Raw genomic sequence first — 10,487 nt, 5'->3', positions numbered from 1 at the left:
TTATCTGGGAAATCATTTTTGATGATAAATACAGAAACAAGCATAAAAATCAAAACATCTACAATAGTGATAGTAATATTAATGATAAAATAATAGTCAGTGCAAAGTAGCCTGCAAATTCTTTGATGGGGGGCGGTGATGGACCTGGATGAAGGCTGGGGGGGCGCTGGGCCAAAAAAGGTTGAGAAACACTGCGTTAGATGGAGATAGGCACCAGCAACCACCCTTGTCCCTATTGGACAAGGGTGGATGGATGGATGTTGCTAATGTTGCTACACACGCATGTACAGTAGGTGGCGGCATAGCTTAAAGTTGCTTTCTATCCGCTATAATAGAAAAGAAGAAGAAGCCTGAACATGCTAAGCTAGAAAACTGCTGCTTTTTCTCGTCTGAGCTAATATTTCAGCAACCATGTCTTCAGTTCAGCATCTCAGAGAGTTTATCAGAGAGCGACTAACTGCTGCTGCTCAAGAAATCTTCACAGAGGTTGAAAAAACCATAATTTGCTACGAGGAAGAGCTCGATGCTCAGCGCAGAATGATGGGGATCAACTGGAATCCACAAATTAAGCTACACAGAGTCGGTTCGGAGCTGCAGAGACAAAGTTCTGGTAGGTCTGGATAAAGGTGCTGATGTTTTCACAGCAGATAGAGAGTTGGCGATAGTTGCTGCAGCTCCAGATTTACTTCTTTCTTTGTTTCTAATTGCTGTGACCGGAGTCCTATAGCCATAGATGGCGATCTAAGTTGACGCACACATGTGAATTCTTGACTTTTCCAAGATTGAGGGGGTCCGGACCATAGACATGAATACGTAGACGCCTCATGAAGCGGGTTTGCCCGTGGCTGCGATACGTCACAGCGTCCGCCATATTGAATGTGGCATCTCTGCCAGTAAGCTAATACAAGTAAATGGACCGAACTTCAGAAAGTGCCGTTCTACAAAGAATTTTTAGTTAATACCTGTCATTATTAACACATTTTCTCAGATACACAAATATATTTGGTAATCAAAGATAGAGTTTCTAACTTTTTATGTGATTATTTAATTGTTTTGGGGCATTTCTGAATAAAGAGCACAATGTCTTTGTTTGGTAGAAATTATTCTGATTTTTATATTAACATTGATGAACAGACACACTTTTACAGTGTTTTATTAAAGAACATATTTACATAATTCCATAATTTAATGTACATTTAACATTTCAAGACAAGAAACAAATAATTTTCTTGTATTTTTTTTTACATTATTGAGAAATAACTTGATTTATAAATCAGTCATTGTCAAACATTAAACTACATATTTTTCTTACTTTTATCCAAAGAAAAGATATTTATTACAGTATGTCAACTCTGCTATTGACAGCAGAGTGAAAATAATTGTAACAGAGTAAATTATTTTTATTTCATTACATAAGCTGTATTAATACACTAATACTTCAGTTTGAGATATTAAAAAATACACAAGTGAAATAATAAAACATTTATTTATTTATTATACTGGGAACACTGGTTCCAGTAAAACCAGTGTTCCCAGTGGTTCAGGCAGACTGAGGCCTGCCTGAAGACCAGCAGGCTTCAGTCTGCTGGTCACACTGGGAGAACTCCAATTAAGTTCTCCCAGTGTGACCTCCAATGAGTTCACACTGGGAATTCATTGTGAACTACATGAGCCACAATGCCATCCATCCATCCACAGTGGCGGAGCCAGAGGGGGACCCAGGGGGGCCAGTGCCCCCCCTGTCATCTGATTGGCCCCGCCAATGGCCCCCCCTGATGATTGACATGTAACAGCACCAGGTTATTCCTGTACATTATTTGGAATCATTCTAAGTCAACCTAATATCTAAAGAAGAAAAACAATAATATAAGTGAATGTGCGAGAGATGATGCTGGATGAGTTTTTCTCAACACCACAGACTGACGTGGTCTGTATATGGACTTATATAAAACTTTATATAAGTCCATGTGACGACATAAATAGATTTTTATCAGGCGCGATACCAGCCTCCTTTATACTTATAAAAACAAGCTGAAATTGTTCTTCTGGGTGTTTCAGTTATGCTGCGCTGTGGTGCAACTCAAAGGCTAAAGCGCTTCATACCTGGTGGCGATGGTAAAACACGATAAGTTATTTATTGATCCTCCGCAAAAAAAGAGAAAAAACCGAAGAGGGGCCGACAATGTTCGTAGTTTGGAGCAGAGGTGGCGCTAGAGTTTTTTCGTTGTCCGTCAAAGGAAAAAAATCATTTTATTTCCAATTTGTAGTCATCAAACGAAACATTTATTACTTCTCTGTGAGAACGTTTTTGAAATCGGGTAACATTTCACGAAATGACGTGATTAGAAGACAACAGAACTCTGATCGTTTCCTGATCACGCATCACTTCCCTCTGCGGGAGAAAAGCCAGCAGAAGCGGATCAGCTGCTGGACGCTCCAAAGCCTCTGGTCCGTTAAAGCAACCAGATCAGAGATGATTCTCTGACAGATATTGTTCTTAGTATGATTAATAACGAGCTTCACGATGCTCTCTGTGCGTAAAGTTGAAACTGTCTGCGCACCAAGTGTCAGCAGCGCTTGATCACATTCTGGACAGAAACCAGCGGACAGCTCTCTGTTCTTATCAAGACGAGGCTGAGGAGGGAATCTGACATATTAATTCAGTTAAGTTTTTACTGGTTTTGTTTTTAAAACACCATTAACATAAGCAGTGTAACTATATATTGTATATTTGGCGTTTGTCATCTCATGTGTGTTTAATTGGAGCGTAACGGTGGAGCATTTATTGCCCAGCGCTCTGCGCTTGTTTCTGCCTAACGGATCTGCACTTTAATTTCTTTCCTCTCTCAACAGTCAGCTGTTATTCCTCTACTTAAACTACAATAAGTAGATCACATTCTCTTTAGGTTTTCCCTGTGTGCTCCAAACTCATTAAATGTAAACTCATTAGAAGCCCGAGCTACCATCAGGCAAATAATTCTGGTCCGACCCGAACTATTGTTACCTGTCAAATTACCTGTCAAAACAGAGCTTCCTAACCAAGGTGTCCATAACTCTTCAACACGCTGTCAGCTCCCGGTCAGAAAGACGCATTTAGTTCAGAGTCCATGAGATGATATTCAGAAAGATCTTTTATCTGATTGATTTTAGTTTCCTCTGCGATGAACCTCTTTGCGTAAAGTCCATCAGGCCTCCATGTGCGCCAGTCAAAGGTGTTAATTATAACATGTCAAATGACAGAGGGGCTTAAAAAATAACCAAATATTCAGTTTGGTTATTTTTTTTATATAAATTTTAAATGTGTGTGCGCACACATTTAAAATTTTGCCCCCCCAGAGGTAGTCCTGGCCCCCCCTTAGGCTCCCCAACTTTAAAAGTCTAGCTCCGCCACTGTCCATCCATCCATCCATTTTCTTCCACTTCATCCGGGGTAGGGTCGCGGGGGCAGCAGCTTCAGAAGGGAGGCCCAGACTTCCCTCTCCCCAGCCACTTCTTCCAGCTCCTCCGGGGGAACCCCAAGGCGTTCCCAGGCCAGCCGAGAGACATAGTCCCGTTTCGCCCGCCGGTACCCATCAGCTGCTTCTGGAGTCCCACCAGGTAGTGGTCAGTGGACAGTTCCGCACCTCTCTTCACCCGAGTGTCCAAGACATACGGCCGCAAATCCGATGAGACGATGACAAAGTCGATCATCGAACTGCGGCCCGAACTGAGCCACAATGATGATGATAAAATTGGCTAAAGCAAAAAAAAAAGAAATTATCCAAAAGTGCAATAGAAAATACATGTTTCCTTCACTTTCAGAAAAAGACATTTTCATCATGTTGGGCTCTGACTCAACATCTTTATAGCTAAATACCAACATGGTGAAGCTGAGCTGGGAAACAGACTGAAGAACAGCAGCTCCAGCTGATCCTGACTGATCTTACCTCACAAAATCCCTTGTTTTTTAATGCACTTCTCCTCTAACAGCAGTTTTTCATCAGCTCTCTCATTAGAAAACAGTATGAAAATGTTAGCTGCTGTGCTAACAATCAACGATTATTTCTGGCCAATTTCTACATAGGAAATATTTCTCGGTTGTTTAAAAGCGAATTTCTGGCTGCAAAGTTGAGTAATTCTGATCTTTCATCCTTACCTGTGAAAGGTAATGCCAATGAATCCAGTTTGTTTCATAAAACGGTTGAAACACACAGCACAGGACTTAAGGAGCTCCAATCGCCCTGCTGCCACATACTGTACAAGATGGCGGACGTTGTTACGTACGACTCAGTACTCCATGAGACGTCTACGTATTCATGTCTATGGTCCGGACTCCCGCGAAAACCCCATGGGATTTACGCCTATGCCTCAAGGTCTTAAAACTGCAATGGAGGTTATTAGGAAGGAGAGGGGGAGACGCAGGATGAGCTGTTGTTTTTTTTCATATGGGCACAGAAACAAAAAACTTTTGACTCACTTACATTAAGTGAGTCACAGAGCTGCAGGTTGCACAGCCCTGATCTAACAAATGAAAACTGTAATCCTGCCTCAGTCCAGCTGAGGCTAAAAGTGCAAAATATTATATGAATATTAATACATTTTAATGTGTATTTTTTGTCATTTTGGAAATATGCCAATGTTCACAGAGCAAGCTGTGTCTGCTTTTAACAGAAAAGTATTGAAGTAATTTTTATTTCACTCTGCTGAATGTATGAAAATCCAGCCATCCATCCATTTTCTTAACACCTTTGTCCCTCAGTGGGGTCGGGAGGGTTATGTGTGAAAATCTACAAACTAATTTTAGATTAACCATATAATGCCTACAGACCAGAATCTCCAGGACAAACCAGGCTGATCCATGAGATAACCATCAATTAAATTATATTAATGACATCATCCTTTGTTCCCACAGACCTCCAACAGCCAAGTGTCTCCAATGAGGAAGAAGATTCTGCCATCCAAGAAGTCTGGAGCCTGGCAAGTAGGTCCAGTCAGGACCAGAAAAAACATCAGTGGACTGAAGAGGAACAGAGGGAACCAGGAACAAAATGGATTAAAAAAGAAGAGAAGGAACCAGAACCTACACTGTTTAAACATGAGGAAATAGAATATCCCATATCATATGTAAGAAAAGAGGAGCTTGATTCTTTGGTGCTTCAACATGAACAGCTGCCACATTTACCAACTGGACAGGACCAGAATGACCTCTGCAGCAGTCAGGAGGGAGAGCAGCTTGACCAGAAGCAGTTTGTTGCTTTGATTGAGACTTTTACTCTTCAGGAAGATGATATGAATGAAGAAGAGACGAGAACAGAGCAGCTTTCCCTTCATGTCTCTCCAGTGGTTGAGAGCAAAGATCAGGAAGGAAGCAGCTCCTCTGTGTCAGAAAGTCGGTCTGATACTGGCACAAAGAAAAGACCTTTCAAATGTGACATTTGTGGGAAATGTTACCCACATCAGTGTAAATTGAGAAACCATTACAGAACCCACACTGGTGAGAGACCTTTTTCATGTGAAACATGCGGAAAAAGTTTCTCTACAAGTAATGTTTTAAATAGTCACAAGAAAACTCATACAGGTGAGAAACCTTTTTCATGCCAGATATGTGGAAAGAGTTTCTCACGAATGAGTCACTTAAATCGTCACAAGAAAACTCATACAGGTGAGGAGCTTTTTTCATGCCAGTCTTGTCAAAAAAGCTTCAGTCGAAGGGATAATTTGAAAATTCACATAAAAACCCATACAGGTCAGGGGCTGCTGTGAAGCCAAACCTATGGGAAAATAAATTGTTCTTTGTAATTGGTTACTTAATTATTCTCATTAGAACCCACATTCAGGAGCTGGGTTTTCCTCATGAAATATGGAGAAGAAAAGTGTTCTTTTATGTTGGTGATCTGAATTTCCACATGAAACAAATACACAAAAGTGAGAATTAGTCATTTAACTCACAGATTTATTGTAATAAATATTAAACCCTTTATTGGATTGTTTTCACTTTGCAAAATGCATTAGATCTTCACCTATTTTTGGTTGCCCATTTATGGATTTTTTTTTATTGTGGTGCATATCTAAGAAATTTGAGGTATATTTAGAATATTCAAAACCATTTCAACTGGTTTGTAATTGTAAATATTGAGGCACAATGTTACTTAACATGCCACTGACTGACTTTTGCAAAGTAGCCAATCAGGACGCTTTCAACATCCTGAATGCAGAATCCTCAAAATTTTACTTTCAGATGTAAATCTGTTTGTCATGAGTAACATACCAACGTTTCATACTTTACTGAAGAATTTTATGTATAAATTTATGTGCCGCTTGGATTTATCAAACGCCTTAACAAAACCTCTGACAACTTCAAGATATATTTGATATATTTCTAGCTTTTTAACAGTTGGAATAATTGTTTATCTGCTTTGTGATTTTTCATTTTTTACTTGAAATATGTATTTAATTTTATTCTAAATATGTATTTAATTCTAAATGGTATGGACTATCTTTTGTTTCAAAATAAAAACTTGTGAATTAATGCAAAGTTGTTTTTCCCCATTTATCACATGTCAACCCACCAGTTCAGAAGGGGGCGGTATTGCACCAATTTCCTTCTTTGCCAACAACCAAAAAATCATCGGAGGAGGAGGAAGAGGATAATATAAGAATAGACGCCTCATGTACTGGTCTCGCCTATTGTCGCTAATGAGATTTAGGGCGGCCATCTTGGAGTGGTCCACCACTCCACTCAGCATTATATGTCTGGCAGGCACAATGACGTATCAGCGCATTTAATCGATCATAACACGCTCTTGTTACTGGAAACCATATTCAAATATCTATCAAAGCTACATTAATAAACAATTGTATTTTTTTAAGTATGTTTTTAATACATAGTTCAGCATATTTAAATATGTTTAGTCGCTATAACAATAGAATAGGAATGGAATATTCTGATATTGATGTATGATGAGCATATTACAAAGAACACAGCCGTTTACAATTTATTTAATAAATTATTTAGTAATATCAATACATATTTATATAACTACAAACACAAGTAAATAATGATTAATAATGACACAAATGATTAATACTGAATAATATATATTGGATACATGTTTATATGTATGTACATACATATATGTATATGTTATATATGTATATGTATATATGTATATACATATATATGTATATGTTTTTCAGCCGACGAGTTATAGCTTCAGAGTGATTCAGCAGCTGAGACCGAGTCAAAAATCCGTGAGTATAGCCAATACGATATATATTCAATTGAGGGACAATAACTTTAACATTACGTCATTGCATAAACCTTTCTGAACAGGCGAGGGCGCACTTTCTCCATCTATAATCAGACATTAAAGCAGTGGTTCTTAACCTGGGTTCGATTGAAACCCAGGGGTTCGATGAGTCGGTCTCAGGGGTTCGGCGGATCCTCTGCCGCGGAGGTAAAAACACACTTGTGTAAAGTCGTGATGACGCCCCGCTTTGCCATCACTTGCTGCAGAGGATCACGTTACATTGCTTAGCCAATCAGAGGATCACGTTACATTGCTTAGCCAATCAGAGGATCACGTTACATTGCTTAGCCAATCAGAGGATCACGTTACATTGCTTAGCCAATCAGAGGATCACGTTACATTGCTTAGCCAATCAGAGGATCACGTTACATTGCTTAGCCAATCAGAGGATCACGTTACATTGCTTAGCCAATCAGAGGATCACGTTACATTGCTTAGCCAATCAGAGCTGCAGAGGAGCCCTGATTGAAGGAGTTCCACTCTCAGCATGGATTTGAGCTTGTGTCTTTAATTACTTCAGCAAAACTCACTGTTTTTACCAAATTCTATAGTCTAAATCTGCTCCTTAGTCGCATCTTTTTGGGGTTGCTACTGCCTCTAGTGGCGTGGAGGTGGTAACACAGCTAATATAATTACATTACTAAATCAGAATACCGCAAAGTATTTTATGTGTCGGCGGGGGAGGAGGGAGATAAGAAGGGTTTGGTGAATGCGCATATGAAACTGGGGGGGTTCAGTACCTCAAAAAAGGTTAAGAACCACTGCATTAAAGCGACTTGAAACCATTCCTCCCTCCCTGGCATCTCCAGACCCGGGCTATCATGGGCACCCATCTGAGCCGGGCCGGGGGCAGCCCCCCCCCCCCCAGCCCTCCTATTGCTCCGCGCCTGTTTCCAGTAACCAAATAGCTTGTTATGATTGATTAAATGCGCTGATACGTCATTGTGCCTGCTAAACCCACAACCTGAGTGGAGTGATGGCTCCAAGATGGCCGCCCCAAATCTCGTCAGCGACAATGGGCAAGAGTGGTCCATGAATATATTCTCTATACGATATTATATTATATCTTATATTATGTCTATGAGGAGGTTCAGCATCTAAAACACATCTGGCTAAATTAGACATTATTCAATATCAGGCATTAAGATTATGTACCGGAGCATTTAAAACCACACCAACAGCAGCAATAGAAGTAGAAATGGAAGAAATGCCATTAGATTTAAGGAGAACAAAATTAGAAATTATTGATTGATTAAATTTATAAGGCAATAACTTTGATCATCCAACTTGTGAAATTTAAAATCCATGTTGGGGAAAAGAAAAGAAAGAAATAAGGAGTTTTGGATGGATAATTGAAAAGAAAATAATTTAAAATTAACAGTTTAAAAATTAGTCAAACACCGATATCAATTATACAACCGCTATGGATTCTACCAGATCAATAGTAGATAAGTCAATAATGAAAAAGAAACAAGACAGTCTTATTTGTGATGGTCCAACTAAACGCAAACCGGATGGAATAGCATGCCGCTGCAAGATGCTGTGGTAGCCATGCTGATTCAGTATGCCTTCAATTTTGAATAAATCCCCAACAGTGTCACCAGCAAAGCAGCCCCACACCATCACACCTCCTCCTCCATGCTTCACGGTGGGAACCAGGCATGTAGAGTCCATCCGTTCACCTTTTCTGCGTCGCACAAAGACATGGTGGCTGGAACCAAAGATCTCAAATTTGGACTCATCAGACCAAATCACAGATTTCCACTGGTCTAATGTCCATTCCTTGTGTTCTTTAACCCAAACAAGTCTCTTCTGCTTGTTGCCTGTCCTTAGCAGTGGTTTTATAGCAGCTATTCTACCATAAAGGCCTGATTCACAGTCTCCTCTTAACAGTTGTTGCAGAGACGTGTCTGCTGCTAGAACTCTGTGTGGCATTGAGCTGAGCTGCTGTTAACCTGCAATTTCTGAGCCTGGTGACTCGGATGAACTTATCCTCCGCAGCAGAGGTGAGTCTTGGTCTTCCTTTCCTGGGGCTGTCCTCATGTGAGCTAGTTTCTTTGTAGCACTTGGGGACACTTTCAAAGTTTTCCCAATTTTTCGGACTGACTGACCTTCATTTCTTAAAGTAACAATGCCCACTCATTTTTCTTTACTTAGCTGCTTCTGTCTTGCCATAATACAAATTCTAACACTCTATTCAGTAGGACTATCAGCTGTGTGTCCACCTGACTTCTGCACAAAACAACTGATGGTCTCAACCCCATTTATAAGGCAAGAAATCCCTCTTATTAACCTGACAGGGCACAACCTGTGAAGTGAAAACCATTTCAGGTGACGACCTCTTAAAACTCATCAAGAGAATGCCGAGTGTGTGCAAAGCAGTAATCACAGCAAAAGGTTGCTACTTTGAAGAAACTAGAAAGTAAGACGTATTTTCAGTTGTTTTACACTTTTTTGTTTAGTACATATTTCCACATGTGTTAATTCATAGTTTTGATGCCTTCAGTGTGAATCTACAATATCAATAGTCATGCTGTGAGGGTTCTTGCATAAACCAGCCAGAGAGACGCTGAATGGAATCCAAAAATAATCTTAATTTATTACAAAAAAGTTCAAAAATGATTAAACAATGAAGAACTGGGCCCAAAAACTGAGGTCAACATAACAAACTCCAACTCAGGTAGTAACACAAATAACTCAAACACAAAACTGACCTAACAAACAAGACATGAGGGGAGCTTAAATAGTGGCTGATCAGACCACAGCTGACACACAAGGGGTAATTAAACATACAAAAACTTAAACAAATACTAATCAATACAACACCAAATCTTTAAATTAAACAAACATTGGACTGAAACTACCAAATAGAAGAGACATTAAAGAAATTGTCAAATTAAATTAAAGAAAACCAAATTTCCCCGTCCCCTGGCAAACAAATGGAACGGCCCGCTGAGGAGGTTTGCCAGCCATATATGGATGTCAATTAGCTGGAGCTTTTCTGTGACCCTCCAGCAGCTCCAAAGGAAACTGGTAACTCAAAACAAATAAATTAATTTGTTACTTTTAACAAAAATATAAAGAACTGACAAATAAAGTTAACTAAATGTGTGCACTTCAAATAGTTAACTAAAAAGTCAAGCTAATGAAAATTTTCAAAAATAAAAATCTAAACTATTCACTAATTAATGTCTAAAT

General features: G+C 39.5%; 1 protein-coding gene across 1 annotated transcript; it reads left to right on the top strand.

Annotated features, from left to right (window-relative positions):
- The first annotated feature begins 331 nt into the window (after positions 1–331).
- LOC103479986 (uncharacterized) lies at positions 332–6,508 on the top strand. The gene is made up of 2 exons (XM_017309945.2): positions 332–610; positions 4,892–6,508. Exons 1-2 carry the CDS (start codon positions 412–414, stop codon positions 5,740–5,742), a joined length of 1,050 nt encoding a protein of 349 aa, XP_017165434.1. The 5' UTR covers positions 332–411; the 3' UTR covers positions 5,743–6,508.
- The last annotated feature ends 3,979 nt before the right edge of the window (positions 6,509–10,487 follow it).

The sequence above is a fragment of the Poecilia reticulata genome, chromosome 17 (genome assembly GCF_904066995.2).
Source record: "Poecilia reticulata chromosome 17, P_reticulata-male-v2, whole genome shotgun sequence".
Lineage (NCBI taxonomy): Eukaryota > Metazoa > Chordata > Actinopteri > Cyprinodontiformes > Poeciliidae > Poecilia > Poecilia reticulata.
This window is presented reverse-complemented; position numbering and strand designations above follow the sequence as displayed.

Coding starts and splice junctions, on each gene's coding strand:
- LOC103479986 (XM_017309945.2), top strand. CDS start 412: ATGTCTTCAGTTCAGCATCTCAGAGAGTTTATCAGAGAGCGACTAACT. Junction 611..4,891: donor GCTGCAGAGACAAAGTTCTG/GTAGGTCTGGAT, acceptor TTGTTCCCACAG/ACCTCCAACAGCCAAGTGTC.